The following is a 20,053-nucleotide window of genomic DNA, read 5'->3' as shown; positions in this document are numbered from 1 at the left end:
GTGGTGGTGGGACCCTCAGGTGTTGTGAGGATCTCCAGGGAGGCTGTGAGTGATGGTGGTGCCACCAGAGGGTGATGGAGAAATCCCTAAATTGAATTTACACTGGGCACTCACTAATTGGGGACGAGGCTGTACACCCTTGTAGCTGGTTTTCCCACAGTCTCAGCCAAGCCAGTACCACCAGTACATTTCTCCCAAAAGCACCTCTGGAGAGGAGACTGGGTGCTGAACTTTGGGGGCACTCTGTGGGGATACATTCTGGCTTCTCCAGAATCCTGGGGAAGAGAGCTGACACTCCCCGGGATTGTGGGCCCTTTGTGGAGCCCCAGGACTCGTCTTCTGCTCCTCCTTCTGCTTGTGCACCCCACTTCTGCCCTCCTAGTGCTCTGGCACCCCAACACCTCAGCAGGCCTCAGCTTTTCTCTGCACCCCAGCAGGGTCTTGGTGGCTGGCATTGTCCAGCATGTGCCATTCTCTGTGTCTCTGTCACCTGTGGGGCTGGGGTGGGCACTAGGGACTTGCTTTCTCCTGGTAGTTTCCACCCACCACACCCTCTGCTCCCTCCCACCCTCCTGCACTGATCCCAATTAAAAATAGAACTCAATTAAAAAGGAACCTGGCCACCACCCCCCTCCCTGGCAGGTTGAAAATGGAGCTGAACTGGATACAGGACATACTGCAGTGGCTCTGGAGCCAGGGGGACATGTAGCAGGGCAGGTGATGGGGTAAAGCCCCTCGTGGGGAGGGTTTAGGTCTGTCAGCTCTGAGAGGTACAGACGGAGACCCAGAGTTGCGGTACCGGAGAGAGAAAACGGCTCCAAAGGAGGTGGAAAATGCTCTGGCACATGCCTGGTGCCAGAGGGGTTGAGAAGAGCTGGGGCTCAGGTAGGATATGTGGAGGGGGGCAGTGATCTCAGGATTGTGCTGGGGACATTCTCAGATACTGACATGGGTGATCCCTGAAATGCTGCTGGGAAGGACTACGAGGCTTCAGCCCTCCAGGGATCAGGCTGGGGCACTGCCGCTGGCCCCTGGGGTCTCAGACAGCACTTTGTTGTGTGACACCCCCCAAATCGGGTGAGGCCATGGCACCCTCATCCTCTGCCAAAGGCTCTGGGAGAGTATTCCCCCCCGCATGGACCGAGGGTCCAGGATAGGAGAGCAGGGGCATGTGATGATTCTGGGAAACAGGATGGGATAACGAGGGGGATGTGATGGCTCCGGGGAGTGGGATAGGGGAGCGGGCGGCTGCGATGGACTGGGGGAGTGGCAATTCCAGGAGTAGGGGGGATGCGGGCAATAGAGGAGCTTTTTGGGATATTTCACACCGTCCCCCCGGCTGAGCCCCACCGAGCACCATGCCCCGACTGTGGGGCTGAGCCATGGCCCCTCCTGCCCGTGTCCTCGCGTGGGCGAGGGGCCGAGCGGGGGGGCCTTCCCACCCCCGGAGCAGGCAGCCAGCGTGTCCCGGTCCCTGAGCGCCGGGATGAAAGGACCATTGTCCCAGGCTGGGCAGCCGTGAGGGCTGGCCATGGACACCCCACATCCCCTCCGTGTCCCCAAGCCCTCCCACTCTCCTTCTTACCCCCCACCAAGACCTTGGGAATCGTGTGGGGAGGCAAGAACCCCCCCACACAACCCATTTATTATTTTTTGGGGAAAGTCCTGGCAGTCTTCCCCTTGAATCCTGTTTCCATGAGGCAGCCAAAGCTCCGTGCGGGAACAAGCCTGGGCCTGGCAAGGGGGGCCCTGAGTGCCCCCGCCCCGGGAAGCGCCCCGGCATCCTCCGGGAGCCGCCGCTGCCAGCAGACAGAGGTACTGGGAGCTCCAGGGGGCTGCAGGGGCAACCCCAGCTCGGGTGGGGGTTCGGGGCGGCACTCCACCTCCTCAGCCAGGGTTTCTCTCCTGGGGGAGGTCGTGTTTCTTTCCACGTGCTTCTGTGGGTCTCTGGGCGCACAGTGCTGGGGTGGGGGGGCGGCACCGGGGGTACTGGGAGCTGCTGGGGCGGTGGGGGGAGTACGGATTGTTCCCCTGCTCGGCTGCAACAGCGGTGTGCCATCCCCCCTTTCCCCTCGCGATTAGGCACTCATGCCCCAGATTAAACCCAGTATGTCCCAGATTAAAGCCAGTATACCCCAGCTCAGCCCCAGTACTCCCCAACCAATTTCCAGTATGCCCCAGCTCGCTCTCAGTACATTTTATCTCAGCCGCAACATGCTCCAGTTCCAGTTCACCCCCAGAACACCCCACCGCAATCCCAATACATCTCAGCTCAACCCTGGTTCAATTCCAGCGTGCTCCAGCTTCCCCCCAGCAGACCCCAGTTCACTCCCGGCAGACACCAGCTCACCCCCAGCACACTCGAGTTCAATCCCAGCTCAACCCCAGTACACTCCAGTTGAACTCTGGTGTTCCCCAGGTACCACCCCAGCTGCCCCAAGCAGACCCAGATTTATTCCCAGCACACCCCCACTGAACCTCAATATACCCCAGTTCACCTGAGCAGCTCAAACCCTCCTTCCTGTGCCACTGCAGGGGTCCTACTGCCTGGTTGGGGTGAGGGACATGTTGGGGAACACTGTGTGGTTGTGCTGCTGATGCTGGGGGTGAAGCTGAGGGTCCAGCTGGCAGATTTGTTTTCTGCTGGGGACCTGGCGTGTCTTCATTCATGGCCAAAAACCGGCATCAGCTCCAGCCATTCCAGGGCCCCTACCAGCAGTGCCTGTGCCACAGCACCCATCACCAATAGCACCCAGATGCCAGGTGATGCTGGTAGTGGGCTTCCCTTGCTTTCCTCCTCCTCTTCCTCACTTGCTTCCCAGTCTGGTGAGGCCTGGAGCTTTACCAGTGCTGTGAAGCTGGAACTTGGATGGTGGTTGCTTTGCCTTCCAGTAATGGCAAGCTGGTTCCTTGGGACACTTTCACACTGCTGGGGCCATCAAGTGGGTGTTAGGGGGGCCCAGGGGCTGCACCTGCACGGGGGGTTCCTAGGTCTAGCACCGTTGCAGGGACAGCAATTTTAATTTGTGGGTTCAGCCCCAAAAGCCAATTTTTGGAGGCACAGAGCTGAGTGCTGGGGGTGGGTGACTATTCTGGGAGGAAGGTAGCAACAAAAGCTCCTCCAAGAGCTGATAGTGGTTTTCTGGGGGTGCTCCAGCAGCTACTGGGGATGCATTATTATGGGTCACAGCCAGGACATCAGGGATAGGGATATTTAGAGCAATACTGAGGAGGCGTTTGCTGCCAGAACTTAGCCTCAGAACAAGGTGAGCCCTTGAGATTTTGGGGGTGTCTCGTGGGAGGCAGGGAGTGATACTCCCCATGTAGGGAGTGATGCAGTTCCTGTGGCAGAACTCTGGTGGTGGGGAGGTTGATGCTTAGGGAAACTTGGCAGATGGGCCCCCGAAATCTGCAAGTGAGGGAGAGCCTGGCTGTGTAGAAAGGTTTTTGCAAAGTGGGGGTGGGTGCATGCGGTTGTCGATCCCTGTGCTTCTGTCCCTGCTGCAGCATCCCATGGCTTGGCTTGGCTTTTCTGCAGTGCTGTGGGGGCCAGGGGGATCCAGGGGGTGGCCCTGGTATGGTGTGACCCTGCTGCTGGGGACAGGGCCTGTGCATGGGGTAGAGTTGCACCCCAATGAGCATGAAGAGAAGGCGGGAGGGCATCAGGGCTGGAAAAGGGGACACCCCTTCCAGAGCTGGAGGGGTCACCCCTTTCCCATGACACTTTCACTTCCCACTTACGAGAAAGTGAAACAGGGACCTGCATGGTTTCAGTGCTGGATGTTGGGTGATGGGGCTGATTTCTCACGGAGGAAGGAGGTGCCATGCTTCTTAGGGGGACTCATCAGGGACCCATCCTCTGCAGCCAAGCTGTTGGCACAGACCCCTCCCCCAGCATCGCCAGACCCTGGGACATTTGGGCTCCTCTGGGGTGGCTGTGCATGTGAGGTTTGGCTTCCTGACCTAATTTGCTGGCAGCTTCCATAAAGTGTGTCAGGAGCTGAGAGCATTCCAGTGAAACTCAGTGGGTAGCAACAGCATTGTCAGATATATTTACCTGTTTTCTGGCTGGATTTTCCCATTTCTGCTTGGATTTACTGCTTTTTTGACTGGATTTGCTCATTTCTGGCTGTATTTGCCCCTTTTCTGGCTAGATTTGTGAAGCAGGCAGCAATGCTCTGGGAGGGAATGCTGGGAAGCTCATCTGTTTGTTGGTGCCACAGCCTGGGACATGTTTCAGCTTTCCAGGTTTACTTTCATGGGGGAAGAAGAATGCAGGTGGGACCTTGGGAAAATGAAGAACCCTCAGTTTTCCTGCCCCCTTGTCCCTGGCTTCTCACCCACCTCATCACTGCCCACCTTCTACCTCTAAGCACACCCTCCATCTGCACACAGAACCGGCTGGGGGTGGTTCCCATGTTAGGGCACACCCTGGTGTGTGTGTGAGCCCTCAGGCCCGAGCAGGGGGCCAGGCACCCTCTGGCTTCTGCACATGAACCATCTGGAGAAGGAAACTCATGGCAGAGGGAGGAGACTTCAGAGAGGCAATTCCACCTCTGGATTGTGATTCTGCAAGCCTGAACTTGATCCCTGAACAGCGCCTGGGAGGTTTGAATATCATTTGCAATTTCTTTGGCTGAGAAGATCTTGAAAATGAAAAAACTTCACCCTCCCAGGAAGGAAGACCTTGGGCTCTGCTGAGCAGATGGGCACCCACTGAGGTGGAGTCTGGAGGGTTTGGGTGGGAAGGGGTCTATGGGGTGCTGGGTGCTGTCCTGGGACTCTTCATTTGCTTTGGGGTATTTGCTGCTTGCTGAGGATTCTGCTTGGGCAGTTTCAGGGTTTCGATTCCCAGCTGGGCGGGGAATCTGCGGGTAGCCCTGGCAGGTCTGTTGGGGACATCACATTCACCCCTTGGTGAATCCAGCAGGGACACTGGTGGCATTGGCCTCATTCTGGATGGCCATGGCCCCTTGTCTGATGATCTCTCCTTAATTTAGGCAGGAAAAGGTAAAAATTGCTGTGGTGCAAGACCGGTTGCCCAGTGCTGCTGGAGCATGGCGGCTGAGGAGCCCCGCTGCCACTGGTGGCCAGTCCTGTTCCCACAGGTCCTTCTGCCACCCAGCTTTGTCCCCTGTGCCCACAGGAACCTTGGTGGGTAACAGCTTGCTGCCCTCCATGGGAATCCACAGGGGTCCTGGGGTGGTGGGACACGGCAGCCTGCTTCTCTCTTTCTGTCCAGTGGCCAGCAGGCTTCTCCTGCTGCCCCACAATAGCCCGTCCTTGGTAGCTGGTTCCTGCCGCAGTAGTGGTGAGTTCTCACTTCCCAGACATCACCCTGCCTGTCTCTTCCTTCCTCTCCTGCTGAAAGCCCTGCCCCGTCCTTCTGTCAGCCAGGGCTCTCACCGCCTCAGGATCCGGCCTTCTTGTCCCCTATGGCGGCTGTGGTTGGTGCATCACCACACTGAGGCCTTACAGTTCTGCTGGGGCCTGGGGTGGATATTGCACCACATCCCAGCTCAGAACTCTGCTTGGCTTTCTGAAAACTTCCTATTGCTGAGGTGGTGTTTGAGGAAGTACTGGGGCAGGCAGAGACCCCTGGGCAAACCTCCACCACGCCAGCTGGACCACAGGCAGGCCGGCCACCTCCTTCTGCTGAGCTGAGGGACCATGTTCTGGTAATTATCTCTCCTTGATTAATGAGCCCACAGACCTGGGGAAGGGGAACATGGGGTGTAGGCAGGGTTTGCCTGCATTGGAGGAGGAATTGCAATGGGAACTAGATCAATCAAGTGGGTGCCAGACACCTAACAGGGCTCCTATGCTGGATTTTCCTGGCTCATGGCCATTATCCTGGGTCCCATCAAAGGGACAGGCAGGGAAGAGCTGTGGGATGGCCACCACTTTATTACCTGGTGCTTGGGTGCTGAGTGCAGCTCTGTCAGTGACATACTGATGGCCCTAGTCACACTACTCGACCCCTGGCACCTCCTTAGCGGTAACACTGATTGCCTGGGGGAATCCGGAGCCAGTGAAGGGAGCTCGCCTGTCACTCCCAGTCAGAGCCCATAGCCTCCATGGCATACACAGCTCCTTAATTGAACAAGCCCAGCCCTCATTAGTGCCCCATCTGAGGGCTGGGAAGCCCTGAGAGCAGTGGCGGGACTCAGTGGGCAGAGGGTGGGCACACCCATGCATCCTGGGGGGCTCCTGCCTGGGCCAGGATGCTCAGCTCTGAGAAGTGCATCTCAAATATGCTGTGTTGAGTGAGTTGAAGGCATCTGAGGTGGGCTGGGGTAGCTGCAGGAGCCCCCAGAAAAGCAGCCAGTACCCAAGTTTGGGGATAGAGGGGCTTGCTGAGCCCCTTGGTCCAGACAAAGGGGACCAGCATCAAGCACCCGCAGATCCTTCATCCCCAGCACTGGCAGAGTGAGGGTTGTGTGGGTTTGGGATGGGCCTGAGGGGTCTGGTCCTCATGTATTTTGGCATCCTGACTTATCCCCCCAGAGCACCAGCACCACAGTGCCAGAGTGCAGGCAGCCCTTGCCATCCCCTTCTCACACCATTTGTCCAGCCTTTAAGTCTCTTACAAAACAGCCCCTGTGGTGTTGCTTAATCCTGGGGAGGAATGCAGTGGGTCAGCACTGGGAGGATTTGGGCTTGGCAGGGGCCACAGTGAAGGTTGATCCCCAGCAGCCAGATGGGTTACGGCATCTCCCTGTGTTGGTTTTGCTTCTGGAATATCCTTGTCTTGTTTAGCACAGAGGTTAAATGATTAATGATTGAAGAAGGGAACCTAGCAAAGGCCTGATGAATGATTTACTTGGTGAGGGCAAAGGGCCAGCCTGGCACACCGAAGATCCTGCGCTTCCCTTGTTGGAGTTTTGTCCCTGTCCCTGGTGAGCAGCAAGGAGGGCCCTCAGCCGCCCCAGATAGTGCTGGGACAGTGCCAGTGGTGAGTGCTGGTGCAGCTGTCCTTTCCTGATAGGTCTGCCCCACTGCTGCATCGATGTCCTGGCATTGGGACAGCAACTGGGGATGTTGGCACTGGTATCAATGGGTGACACTGGTGGTGGTGGCTCCTTGGCTCTAGCCAGGACGGGGGGCATTTGTGGGAGCTCCATATACTGGTGTCACTGTGTTTCCCTCTGCTTCTCCAGAGTCAGTGCCCAGCTGGGGTTGAGCCTGCCTGTGCTGGCGTCACTGGGATCTGGTGACAGCAGTGTCACCCAGCAGCATCAGTTAGCCATTTTCAATAACAGATGAGGGCTTTCTAGGTGTGGAGGTGGGAGAGAGAATTTTATTCTGAATCAGGGATTTTTGTAGTGCTGGTTGGGATTGCTGGGACCAGTGGGAAGGTTCTGGGTGCTGCTGATTTCTGTCATGCTGCTGATTTTGCTGGTACTGCCAGCAAGCAGCCGCAGGGGTCAGCCAGCCCTGGGTTCCTGTTGCTCCTTCCTTGGACACTTGGTCCTTGGAGCCTGAAGTAAAGCCGAACTGTGACCAGAAGTTTGAGGGAAGTGGCACTGTGGCCACATGCCAGCAGCACCACTGGGATGCTGGTGTCTCGAAGTGTAGGGGTCACTGGTTGTGGGGACCCCATGAGCCTCAGGCTTGGCAGTGTCCAGTTAGTGCTGGGTCGAGGATGAGCCTTGCTCAGCTCTGCACTTTGCACTGAAACCGCAAGTGCTGCTGAGGGCTGGGACCTGCCTGAGTCACAGTAAACGTGACTCTGACAGCAGATCAGACTGGCCTATTTACGGCTCCAGGAAATCCTCTGGCTCTTTCTTAGCAGGTCTAAAAAAACCTCCAGCAAACCCAAAATAAGATGGTGCCGGGGTCACTAGCAGTGCTGTGTGTGCCAGCATGACGGGATCTGCCTCCTGCCTGGAGCCTGCCAAGGCCATGATGCTGGTGGGTGGGAAGGGCAGGGTATCCCATCTGCTGCTTGCTGGGATAACAGGGATTTGCTCTGCCAACAGCTATGGTGTGTGAAGGGTGTTCTGCTGCAGGAGCTGGGACACCAAGTGAGCCCCCATGTCCCAAGCTCTGGATGCCACAAGGGCACTCTGCTGGGTGTGCACAGGTGCTCTGTCAGCACTCCAGGCTGCCATGCTAGAGCAATGCCAAGGACAGACAGGGCTCTGGAGCTGGGAACAATGCCATGGTGGGCATAAGGTCTGTGGGGAGGGGTTTGGTGTAGTTTGGGTTGGCAGCTCCAGCAGCAGCACCCTGCCACTGGCTGTGATGGGGACAGGCTGGGAGAGGGGACAGCCTTCTGGATCCAGCTGTCCATGTCACTCCATCCTGGCTTGCTGCTGTAAGCCAGGGGAGCTGCATCCTGGAGGGTGACAGCCCTGAGGTGCAGTTCCCCTGCCCTTGGGATTCCCTCATTATCCACAATATGGATAATCCCCTACTGTTCTGTCTCACTGCCCAAATGTCACTCCCTGGGACCATGCTGGGGGCCCACAGTGCCTTCACCTCTAAACAGATGGCCTCTATATTTCAATGCCTAAACCAGGACTCTCCAGCATTTCCACACCCCTGCAGGCCCCCAGTTCAGGACTGGGTGATCCTGGGGACACAGCATGGTTGGATGCCATAGGAAAATCAGGTTGCTTCACGGGGAATGTTGGTTTTGGGACTCCAGTCTTCAAATGGTGTGGGTTTCAGGACTGGTCCTGATCCTGTTGTCTCCATTCCCAGGTCCTGATGTCATCCTGAGTCTCGCTGGCAACGGAAGATGCACTGAGTGGTGCGGGTTTCTGTGGCCAGCCCCCTGCCATGGAGGAGGAAGGATCTCTGCCGGTGGCCGCCTGGCTGTCTGCCCTCCACCTCGACCAGTATGTGGAGAGCTTCCAGCAAAGTGAGCTGTGGTCAGTGTGGGACTGCCGAGCTCTGACGGACGAGGAGCTCACCCGCCTTGGGGTGCTGCTGCCCGGCCACCGCCGCCGGATCCTCCTGGGGTTGCAGAAAGCCTTTGTTGAGGCCCCGCCGCCCGCTGGGACTCAGCAGCCCCCTGCCAGTAAACCTGTCCCCATGAAACGCCACATCTTCCGCCTGAGCGCTGCAACAGGGCCCAAGCAGCTGGAGCCCCGTTGCCCACCAGTGCCCAGTGGGACCCCACTGCTGGAGCCAGAGAGGGGTGCAAGCTTCACCCAACTGCCCCCACCCATCCCACCCAGGGTGGGCTGCCGACCCCCCCTGAAGTTCTCACCATCACTATCGGGGGGCAGCCCTGAGCCCCCCGCTGCGTCCTGCAGCCATCTCCCAGCCCTGGAGGACCCCTCTCCGCCAGCCCTTGGGGAGAAGCCCCCAGCTGACGGCAGGGCGAGACCCCCATTGCCGCCGCTGCCAGCCAAGAGACATCAACTGGAAACCAAGTGCCAGAGCCTGAAGGGCCCCCCACTGCCTGACCGGCCCCCTGTGCTGCCCCCCAGGGCCGTGTCCCAGAGGAGGTAAGGGGGTGGCAGGGACATGGGCTTGGGAATGCCCCAAGGAGCCAGGTCTGGGGGGGGCGGGGAGGGCTACTGTGATGTGTGTGGGACCCTCGGGGACACAACATGGGTTGCCTGGGGTACCTATGCCCTCCCCAGACCTTAGCACATCTCCTGGGAGTACCTCCACCCCAGAGCTCAGCATATCTCCTGGGGGTAAGCCCCAGCCCCAGCACATCCCGTGAGTGTACTAATCCTCTCCCCAATCCCAGCACTTTCTGTGAGGGTACTAACCCTCCTCCCAACCCCAGCATAACCCCTGGGGGTACCTCTGCCCCAGGCCATAACACATTCCCCCAGGCTACCAGCACCTGGGCAGGGGGGTTGGGTGCTGAGATATTTATTTTGGCTGTGGCTGGATGTATCTGCCCTGATCATCCCTGTCATCCAGGTCTCCCCAGCCTGGCATGGGCTGGGGTGCAGTCTCCACAACAAGGTAGAGCCCTGACTTGCCCCCATCTGCAATCTAGGCAGTGCAGAAGTCTCAAGAACTCCTGACACCAGTGGGTGCAAGACAGTGAACCACAGCGCACAGGGAGCATGGGGTGAAGCTGCTGCCGGCTGCTGTAGCCAGATGACATGGCAGCAGGCTGGAATTTGGGGACAGCAGCGCTTGCACATCCCCCCTCTTTGATGTCCTGACCCCCCAGTACACTCCCAAATCCTGCAGAGTGCGGGCAGATGTGGAGTGAGGACTGGGAGTGCAGTTTGGCAGGGGCAGATGAGCTCCTGGGCGCCAGCACCCTCCTGAGGTGGGGGAATGTGAGCAAGCCTATGTGCCCCCCCTGCCCCAGGAATCCTGCCCCATAACCTCCCCAGGACCCACAGACTCTAAGGGATATGTTCCTGGAGCTGGGGTGTCTAGCTGGTCCCCTAAGGGGGTCCTGGGAGTGGGGCAGGGTTTGTGCTGACTGAAGGTGCTGGATGGGACCCCATGTGTAGTCAGGATGAGAATGGGAGGGCTGGTGGCTGCGCTCCCCCTCCAGCTTCTCATTCCTGTGTCCCAGTGGGGTTTTTGTGGTGAGGTGGGTGGAGGTGATTCCTCTGCCCATGCTCTGACCCTACCTGCAGGGAGTGGGCTGGGATGCTGAGCTGGGGAGGGGGCTCAGGAAGCCGATGTGGGGGGCTGGCATGCCATGGGGTGGGCAGCACCTGTCCCTGGGGCTCCTTGGACTCCGGATCAACAGTGTCCATCCTGGCACCCCAGGAACTGTTCCCACCACTGCATTTCTGCACCGAGAGCCTCCTGGAGCTAGTCTCCATCCTGCCCTGGCCAGGAGGCTACCCAGGCACGATGAGGCCACTGGCTGCCATTTTGGTGCAAGCTGTGCTGCCTTGCTGCTGGACGTGCCACGCTGGTTTGGCACCAGCTGTGCCGGGGGCTTAGTGCCATCCGTGCTGGGTGTTTGGAGCCAGCCATGCCAGAGTTCTGCTCCTGCGTGTGCCGTGGGTTCTTAGTGGCCGTGCCGAGTGTTTGGTGCCGGGCACGCCAGGAAGTTTTGCTGCGGTGCAGGAAGTGCCGGGGTGAGAAGCTGCGCTCCCCGCCGGGCTCCCCCAGCCCTCCCCGTGCTGCCGATCGCTGCCAGCGCGGTTCCTGCCAGCTGCCCAGGTAGGGAGGGGGGCACGCCTGGCACGGTGCCGTGCCCAGGGACAGGCGGCGGCGGCCGGGGCGGAGGAATTCTGGAGATAGGATGGAGCGCTGCCGGCTCCAGCGGGTGTTTCCTGCCCTGGCCTGCGTACCCACAGGCATTGTTGGTCCTCCAGTCCCTGCTGCTCCGGGGACGGGCGCTCTGCCGCGGAACAAGCGCTGCCCGCCCTGGCACGGCACCCCGCAGGCTGTGCACTTGAACTCGGGGGCCGGCATTCCCCCCTGGATTCCCCCGAGGGATCTGGGGGTGCGTGAGGCTCCCTTGGGAGCTGCATGCAGGACTCGGGGTGGGCTTGTGGCCTCGCCAGGCGGCGGTGACTGAACGGCACACCCGGGACACAAGGATGTCCAGTGGCTTGGGGGACTCTGAGGTCACCGTGGCAGAGCCTTGGGGGCTGTGCCAGTGTGGGACAGGTGGGTGGCCATAGCTCCTTGGCACTGTGCTGTGATGCACTCATAACATATAGATTACACATATGTACTGGTGCTTGGTAGCAACAAAAGGGAATATGTATGGGTGTATGTGTGTACATATATAGTTCTCAAATAGATCTTGATACTGTAGTCTATATGTAGGAGTAGGAGTATATCTGTGCATCCATATATATGTTATAGGTGTATTATATGGATATATTGGGAAGCTCAGAACTAACCAGTTGAACCCCAAAATTGATTTCAAAAGTCACTTTAATTGTATGACTAGGAATATATTGACTATAGGTGAGTTCTTGTTTTGAGAATATTTTAAAAATAAAGAGCTATAATTTCCTAAGAAATTCTTCCCTGTGAGGATGGTGAGGCCCTGGCACAGGCTGACCAGAGAAGCAGTGGCTGTGCCATCCCTGGAAGTGTTCAAAGCCATGTTGGATGGGGCTTGGAGCAACCTGTAGGTAACCCTGCCCACGGCATGAGATAAGCTTTAAAGTCCTTTCCCAACCAAACCGTTCCACAGTTCTATGACTCTTTGGCCAGTGCTGGTGCCTGGCCATGCCAGGATGAAGGAGATGTGGTGGTGCAGGACAGCTGGCACAGACTAGAGGTGCATTCTGGAGGATGAGGGTATGAGTCACCCTATGGTGGGTGTTGGTCTCGACTCTATGTGTGGGGCAGCGTCTACTGGGAGCTTGGGAAGCTATCCACACTGGGGCTCCCTGGAGTGATGGGTGACTGGCTAAAGTGCCCTGTGCTGGGTCAGAGGGAGCTCCACAGCCCTGGGTGCTGCTGATGGCTCCAAACCCATCTCCTGCCCCCCGGGGGCACCTGACCTGTGCCTGCAGCCAGTGAACATGAAAGGCCTGGGTTTAGGGGGCATGCTGCTGGGCTGCCCAAGGACCAACAACAGTGGGGGATGCTTGCCCGTGTTGGGGCTGATGGTTGCTCATGTCTGGATGATCCTTGCTGATGCTGAGTTGATGCCCACATCAGGGTGATGTTTGCCCAGGTCTGGATGGTACTTCCCCATGTCAGGGTGATGCTCACTGCATCTAGGCTGGGGCCAGGGCTCTTTGCCAGCAGCTGTGAGACAGCTGCATTGGTCTGGCCCTGTCTCTGGGTGGGAATGAGACCCCACCATAAGATGGGAGTACTCACAGGGGAGGGACCTCCGAGAGTGAGGGCTGAAGAAGAGCTGGAGCACCCCTGCCTATGCAGACAGCCTGGCAGCAGAGCAAGTGACCTGGGCATTTCTGGGGTGACACCACCCACCCATCTCCCCTCATTTCCGGGTCTGCTGCCGTGGTCCCTGGCGCTTCCTCCTAGCTGCTTGCAGAGCCATATTGTGGTTTCCTCCAGGCCACGTTCACCTCCGGGTTCTCACCATCCCCCCAAACCCTCGGCCACCCCAAGCATTCCCATGCCAGGAGGTGATAGGATCATCCCAGCCCTGCTGGGTGTGGGATGTCTGAGGTACTGCCTCCCATGGGTTGATGGCAGCAACTGTGTTCAATACTGGGAGCTCTCTCACCGGTTCCAGACTTGATGCCACCCTCCCAGTGCCAGCTGCAGGGCTGTGAGCCCCTCAGTTTTGGCCACTGATAGCTCAGACCTAGATACCCCACAGAGGGTCCCATGAGCAGTGGATGCTCATGTCTGCACCCTGCTCATGGGATGAGGCTGTCAGTGAGGGGAGCACCCCCCCACCATGCCCAGGGGGTGGTCTAGGTATTAGAGCAGCCCCCTGAGCAGCTGGTTGGGGGAGAGGGGTTGTAGAAAGTGATGTCCAAGGAAGTGATGACAGAAGACTCCTTTTCAGAGGGTTGGGTGAGCTGGGCAGGGGTGGTGGCCTGGGCAGAGGTTTGGTTTTGGGGTGGTGCCTGTGGGAGAGCACTGTCCCCCTTGGAAGAGAGACTTAGATAAAGGACAGCACGTAAGGCACTGGTTTGCCATTTCTCTAATGGCAGAGGTGGCACCAAGCAGACCCTACATGGAGCAGGACTGGCATCCTTTGGGCATGGCTGCATGGGGGTCCAGGGGGTGCAGAGGGTGATAGGGCACCCACACTACCCCATGGAGCCATGGGGGGAACACGAAGCCCAGGGATGCTACAGCAGCAGATGATGACATGGAGAGTAGGCAGACCAGTGGGGAGAGTGTTTTGGGGAACTGGGGTGTTATTTGTACCTGAGCTCTGTGGGTGCCCATTCTGCTGGTCCCTGGGATGGTGGGCTAAGGGCTGTACAGGATGGGCTGAGCCAGAAACCCTCCTGAGAAGTCCCCATCCAGGAGATGTGGGTTGTCCTGGCCTGAGGCTTGTCATCTCGCTGCTGGGCATGGGGCTTGTGCTGGAGCCCTCCAACCACACCCCAGGGGACAACCACCATGCTGTGTGGCTGCACAGATGCAGACCCCAGCCAGGCTCTTGCTGGAGGCTCTGTGGCTTGTGTACTGTCACCTCCATGTCTCTGGGTCTCTGCACATGTGGGTGCCCCAGCAGCTCCTGCCTGATGATGCTGGGAACAGTGCTGCTCCAATGACCACACTCCCCTGCCCATGCTCTGCTCCTTCCCTGCCAGCATTCCCTAATGTATGGATGGTTGTGGCTGGTTCCCATGGAAATAGCTGCTGAGTAATGAGGTCAGGCTGACCCAGGGAGAGCCAGCACTCCCATCCTCCCCTGCTTCCTGCTCCAGCCTGCGAGAAGTTTCTTCTCCAGCTCACCCCAAACTAAGGGGAAGCTTGTGCATGAGCCATGGTGCTGGGAGGCACATCCCCAGAAACCGTGGGGTGCTAATGGTATCTTTGGTCAAGGAATCATGGGATCACAGAATGGTTTGGATTGGATGGGACTTTAAAGCTTGTTTAGTTCTATCTCCCTTGCCAAGGGCAGGGACACCTCCCACTAGACCACGTTGCTCCAAGCCCCATCCCACCCGGTCTTGAACATTTGCGGGCATGGGGCAGTCACAGCTTCTCCTGACAACTTGTGTTAGGGCCTCACTACCCTCAGAGGGAAGAACTTCTTCCCAATATCCCATCTAACCAGCTGTTCCTTCTTGTGGCTACAGTTGGGAGGTAGATGGGGCAAGGATGGGGATGGTTCCAGCATGCAGATCCCCTGGGGCTCACCTACCGAGGCTTGGCCTGGAAATTCTGCCCACTGCCTCTGCCCTCTCCCTGGATTCAGGAATGCTCCAAAGATATCTTGTATTTTTATATCCTGGAGAAGCTTCTTAATTTCCTGCCCTTGAAAATAACCATTACCCCAGAGGTTTCTATTGATTGCCTGTCACCTTTGGGTCTCAGGAAGGCAGGAAGCAAGGAACAGGAGGTAGAAATGGTTAAACCCAGGTGCTCTGTGGAGAGGACGACAGTCCCCATGGTCCCTCTCCACACTGATCAAGGTTTTGGGGCTGGGGGCATGGCTCACTGAGCCAGGAGAAGCTCCATTTCCAGGATTTCTTGCTGCCATAGCAGCTACCTGGATCTCCAGTGTCCATCCCACCATAAGGAAGCTGGTGACACAGAGCATCCCTAGGGCTCTCGTCCCACTCAAGGAACCCTGTGGCCACCTGCAAACCAGCTAAGGAAGTGGCTCTGCAATTGTTTAGACTGGAGTAAAGAAAACAACCTGCTCTGGGATGTGGCTTCAAGGCTGTGGGTGGCTTGGGATGTCCCAGAGTCAGATAAAGATTCTGAGCCATGGAGCACACACAGGGGAGTGAGGCTGGATGCCAGGAAAACATTTCCAGGCTAGAAAAGTAGTCATATAGCCCAAGCAGGAGAAGGCTTTGCCATGGGGTCTTAGGAGTTGGTTTGTGTGTTTGGGTCTGCTGGGGTCTGGTCCCTTTTGGGGATCGTCTGTGACCCCCTTGTAGGTGTATCATGGTTGGGGAGTGAGGCAGGGGCTGGCATAATGCAGTACTTGCTCCTCTCTCCCACAGCATCCCTGCCAAAGAGGAGGTCCCCATCACTGAAAGAGCAGCTGGTGTCACCCTGTCCTCCCTGTTACCCCTGCCTCGCACAAAGACGCCAGCCCCAACGCCACCAGCACTGCCCTCCAAGGTCACCCTTCCCTTCGTGCCAGAGTTTGGTGAGTACAAGGGGGGCCCCTCCAGTCTTCCCCTGTCACAAATCTTCCTTTGGGATGTCTGGCTGCCAATCCATCAGCATCCGTCCTACAGGTGCTGTGCCTTCCTTCTTGTCAGTTTGTTCCTCTGTCCTTGCTGTGGTCTCTTTCTCCTCTATCCCCTTTCTTGCCTTCTGGGCTGGGGGTGTCAGGTGTGCAAGACCTGGGATGGGAAAATGTGTGCAAGGGATGGGAAATTTAGGGTGTGTGAGGTCTGAGCTGGTGGGCTTCAGTGAAGGGATTTAAGACAGGGGTCTGGAGTTTCAGGGGATGCAAGATGTGGACTAGGAGTTTGAGTGCAGCCTCTCCTACGGCAGAGCAAATGTTTCTGTGGGTGCTGGAAGCACTCCCACTCACAGAGGAAAAGTGAACTCGTCAGGGGAGTGGAAAGGAGATGTCCCTGGTTCTGGAATCCTAGGACTGTGCCTTTGCATCCCCCAGCCTCATCCTCAGGGTGTCCCTGGGGCTCAGCCAACTGCAGGGAGCAATGCTGAGCTGGGGACCCCCGTGGAGGAGTGAAGGTTTGGTCTCAGGGTGCACTGGTTGGACTATACTTCAGCTGGAATAGCTCCATGGAAGGAAGAGGAAGGGCTGAGTTGGATGGGGTGCTGGCTGCCGCTCAAGGCCAGCAGTCCTGCAGGAAGCAGCACTGGTTTAACCGGGAGCTGGGGTGTGTTTCAGAAGCTGGGAGAAGCCATGGAGAGGGAGGGGGTGCAGAGAGGAAAGCTGCTCCCACCCTGATGGGTTTGGGATGCAGAGTCTGCAGGGGCTTTCTCTGGTTCCAAGGTGAGCATCTACCCGCACCCCTCAGCCCGCTGCAGCCTGGGAGCATCCTCACCTGCTGCCAGGGCCCCAACACCATCATCTGGTTTGGGGTTTTGGGAAGAACCTGCTCCAGATTTTCAGTGGGATTTGGGAGTGGGTGTCTGCCAGGGCCAGGCTGTCTGGGGCCACTTGTTCCCTGTGGGCTCACAATCCTGACCAGGTTTCCTGCTGATGTGTGGTCTGTGTGAGGAGAAACCATCTCTTGTTCCCATCATCCTCTGGGATCTCATTTCCATGGTGCACAAGCTCAGGAGCTGATAAGGAATGAGAGAGGAAGGAGGGGAATTCACCCTGGAAAACAAGCTGTGGAAAAAGCCCCTGGGAGCCACCACCAGCAGGAGCTCCTGGGCAGAGACATGAGAGCCTGGATGGAGCCATGGTGCTGGGGCTAGTGTCACCAAGTCCCCTCCAGGAGAGGCCAGGAATGTCATGACGGTGCTGGGAGGTGCCACTAGCTGGATTTTGCCCTCTCCCAGCTCTTCCCCAAACTCCTTGATGAAACCCTTCTTGTCACAGGGACTGTTATTGGCCAAGGGCAAAGCAAGGGGAAGCCAGCCATGCCTGCATCATCCTCCCCACAGGATTCAGGGTAGCAGGGGGAATTGGGACCCCTTGCTCTATCCCAGCTGATTCCCAACATCTTTCCTCTCCTTTGTCAGATGACTCAGACTACGAGGACTCGGCGTGGGAGGAGGAATTAGCCAGACCAACGGAGGAGATGGCCAAGGTTGGTCCCACCATGGGGCTGGAAGTGGGCAGGAGCTAGCACGGTGACTGGCCTGAAGGACAGGTACCAGCCTTGGGATGCTCCAGAGATACTGGTTAGGGCTGGAGGAGCATGTTGGCAGTGGCTAGAGAGGGGGTTCTGCCTCACTGAGCACCCACTGGGTCTCCCATAGGTCCCTAGGGATTACCCCCTGGGTCTGCCATGTGGGCTGGAACCTCAGGGTTTCCAGGGAGCACCCACAGCTGCTCAGCACCCCGCCACACTCACATGCCCAGAGTGTGTCCAGCACTGCATCTTGAATGTAATCCCTGGATTGTGAATTTCTATCTGCCTGGATTGTGAATTTCTATCTGCCTCCCTCGCTCTCTGGGATGGGATCAGATGAATTTGAGGAGTCCCAGAAGCTCCAGAGCCCCCTAAGCACCTGAAGCCCCCACTTGTCTTTGTTTGGGAACAGCAGGGCCAAGGAGGCAATGACAGATTTCTCATGAAGCTCCTACATTTTTAGCTGCTATAAATAACCATCCTAGTGTTCAGCTCCTCCCTTGACTGCACTTCCCTCTCTCTGTGAGCCTCAGCATGCCTCTCCTGGGCACCCTGGCACCGTGGGCACCCGTTGAGCTGGGGATGGGCTGGCGACATGGCATCATGTCCCCTCTCCTTCCATCCACCCTGCACCCTCACGGTGCAGTGGGAGCACCATGGAGAGCCCATGTGTCACCCATGTGTGTCTCTGCAGGAGGATGCTGAGCCAAGGATGGGACGACCACGGTCCCTGCGTTTCAACAGCCTCTTCAGTGAAGATGAGTTTGGCGAGGAGCACCCCAATGCACCCCCTGCCAAGTACGAGCTTGGCTGCTGTGCTGTGTGCGAGGCTGGTGACATGCTGTGTCTGTGTGTAGGCAAGGGGTACGTGTGCATGTATCAGGGGCTGTTCTTGATTGTGTGGAGGGTGTGAGCACAGGGAGAGAGGGCAGGGCAGGGCAGGTTAGTGCACAGGTCAGGGCTTGTGTATGCACAGCTCAACAGTGCACACACATGGACACACACAGGGACTGTGTGTGTGAGCAGAGAGCAGCTCTGTGTCACTGGGTTGGGGCTGTGGTCTTGGGGGTGCCCCTGTCCCCTCTCCCAGAGCTGGGACTCAGGCCTGGGCTGTCTGTGGGACTGGTGGATGTGCTGGGACCCCATTGAAGGGACCATCCCCAGTGTCCCTGCTTGCATACAGCTGGCCTGCATTGCCTGTGCCTCAGGGAAGGTCACAGGGAGGCTGAAGCATGCTGGGGAGCCTCAGCCCCTCCTGGGACCCGCCAGCTCTTAACCCCCTCCCTCGGCTCCTCATCCCCAGTGGTGGCAGCAGCTGGAGTGACAGGGACCCGAGCCTGCACCCGTCTGCACCCGACACCTTCCCTGGCAGCAGCGCCAGCACGCTCAGTGACAGCATGGAGGGCACCAGTGCCACCACCCCGCTGTCACCCACCATCAGAGCAGGATGGCTGGACAAGAACCCGCCACAGGGGTGAGTGATGTACTGGGGGTTCCTGTGTGACATGGAAGGGTGGTTGTCCCCTCCTTTTCTCACCTGCAATTTCTGCTCATGGGGGTGTATGGCAAAAATCCATCACTAGGGGTTCCTTCCACTCCCTTCTATCCTGTGATTTAGGTTAGAAACACCCATTTTTTGTGAAAGAGCCTTTCTCAGAGCAGGTGCCACCAGTTGTTGTACTGTGCTGACAAGGGGAGGCTGCAGCTCAAGCTTCTTCTCAGATCCTGCATCACTGGGAAAAAAGAGCTGCTTTTCCTCTGGAGGAGCCCTGGAATAGCAGTGGCCACAAGAGAAGCTGTCAGGGATGAGGTCGGGTGTCTAGGCTTGGCATGCATTTGGAATTGCTGGGTTTGCCACAGGAGGATGTGGTGATAGCCTCTATCCCATGGGATGTCAGCCCCAAATCCCGGGCTTATGGTGGAAAGTCAGGGGTGCAACGGTAATATGGGGAAGTGCTAGGCTTGTGTCTTTGTGCTCCAGGGTAAGTGAGCCAGGGAGTCATGGGGAGATCACTGATCCCCCTGGGGAGTCTAGTGAACCCTGGGCAGTGAGCACAACCAGCACAGTGTGCACAGGGAGCCCACTCAAAGAGCCCCTGCGCTAGCTGAGAGGCAACAATCAAGCAGGAGATGTGACAGAGGCTTCTTAATCTGAGCTCCAAGGAAGCCCTGAGGCAGCAGTTCCACCAGGAGGAGGAGAAAGCTCAGCTGTTTGCAACAGAGCAGCCTTGCTACTAGGGAAGTGAGAGCAGCTGGAAAGTCCCTGGGAATCTGCTCCAGCAAACCTTTCCTGAGTAAACAAGCCCTTGAGCAACCGTGTCCCTGCCACCACAGCAGCCCACAGCCCCACCAGCAGGGGGGTCCTGGGGGTTAAATGCTGGTAGGGGGCTGCATGGAAAGGCTTGTGGAGCTGTGTGGGAAACAGCTTGGCTCCTCCTGCAGCCCTCATGCTAAAGGGATGGGCTGAAGAGTGTCCTTCCTTTCCCTGTGGTGCATGGTTGCTCTGCATCCTCAGCTGGGGAGGGCAAAGAGGTCTCTGGTGGGCTCTCTTCCAGACCCCAGAGGGTCCTGCCTCTCATCTGTATCCCCATCCTGATAGAGATGCATGGCTTCTCCCTCTGCTTTGGTGCCACTGACCCCTCCTGGAATGTGTCTCCTGGTTGAATTCTGGCTGGCTGTTAGGGGCAGCCCTTGTTCTCAGCTCCATATTTTAATTGGTGCCTGGAGGAAAGCATGAAATCCCC

At 57.7% G+C, this 20,053-nt stretch overlaps 1 protein-coding gene across 10 annotated transcripts in view; it reads left to right on the top strand.

The window, feature by feature from the left end:
- Nucleotides 1–1,557: 1,557 nt before the first annotated feature.
- ARAP1 (ArfGAP with RhoGAP domain, ankyrin repeat and PH domain 1) overlaps nt 1,558–20,053 on the top strand; it is a 35,206-nt gene continuing 16,710 nt past the window's right edge. Inside the window, exons 1-6 of one of the 10 annotated variants that reach the window (XM_015644497.3) lie at nt 1,558–1,815; nt 8,710–9,461; nt 15,528–15,676; nt 17,197–17,264; nt 18,004–18,173; nt 18,613–18,783. In XM_015644497.3, the coding sequence (XP_015499983.1) occupies nt 8,788–9,461; nt 15,528–15,676; nt 17,197–17,264; nt 18,004–18,173; nt 18,613–18,783 (1,232 nt within the window). In that variant the 5' untranslated portion in view covers nt 1,558–1,815; nt 8,710–8,787. Of the gene's footprint in view, nt 1,816–4,506; nt 4,722–5,438; nt 5,679–6,898; nt 6,956–8,709; nt 9,462–10,903; nt 11,110–15,527; nt 15,677–17,196; nt 17,328–18,003; nt 18,174–18,612; nt 18,784–20,053 lie in introns of those variants that run through there. The other 9 variants (XM_015644503.3, XM_033518319.1, XM_033518311.1 and 6 more) reach the window with 9 other exon arrangements.

This window comes from Parus major, chromosome 1 (genome assembly GCF_001522545.3).
Source record: "Parus major isolate Abel chromosome 1, Parus_major1.1, whole genome shotgun sequence".
Classification (NCBI taxonomy): Eukaryota; Metazoa; Chordata; class Aves; order Passeriformes; family Paridae; genus Parus; species Parus major.
This window is presented reverse-complemented; position numbering and strand designations above follow the sequence as displayed.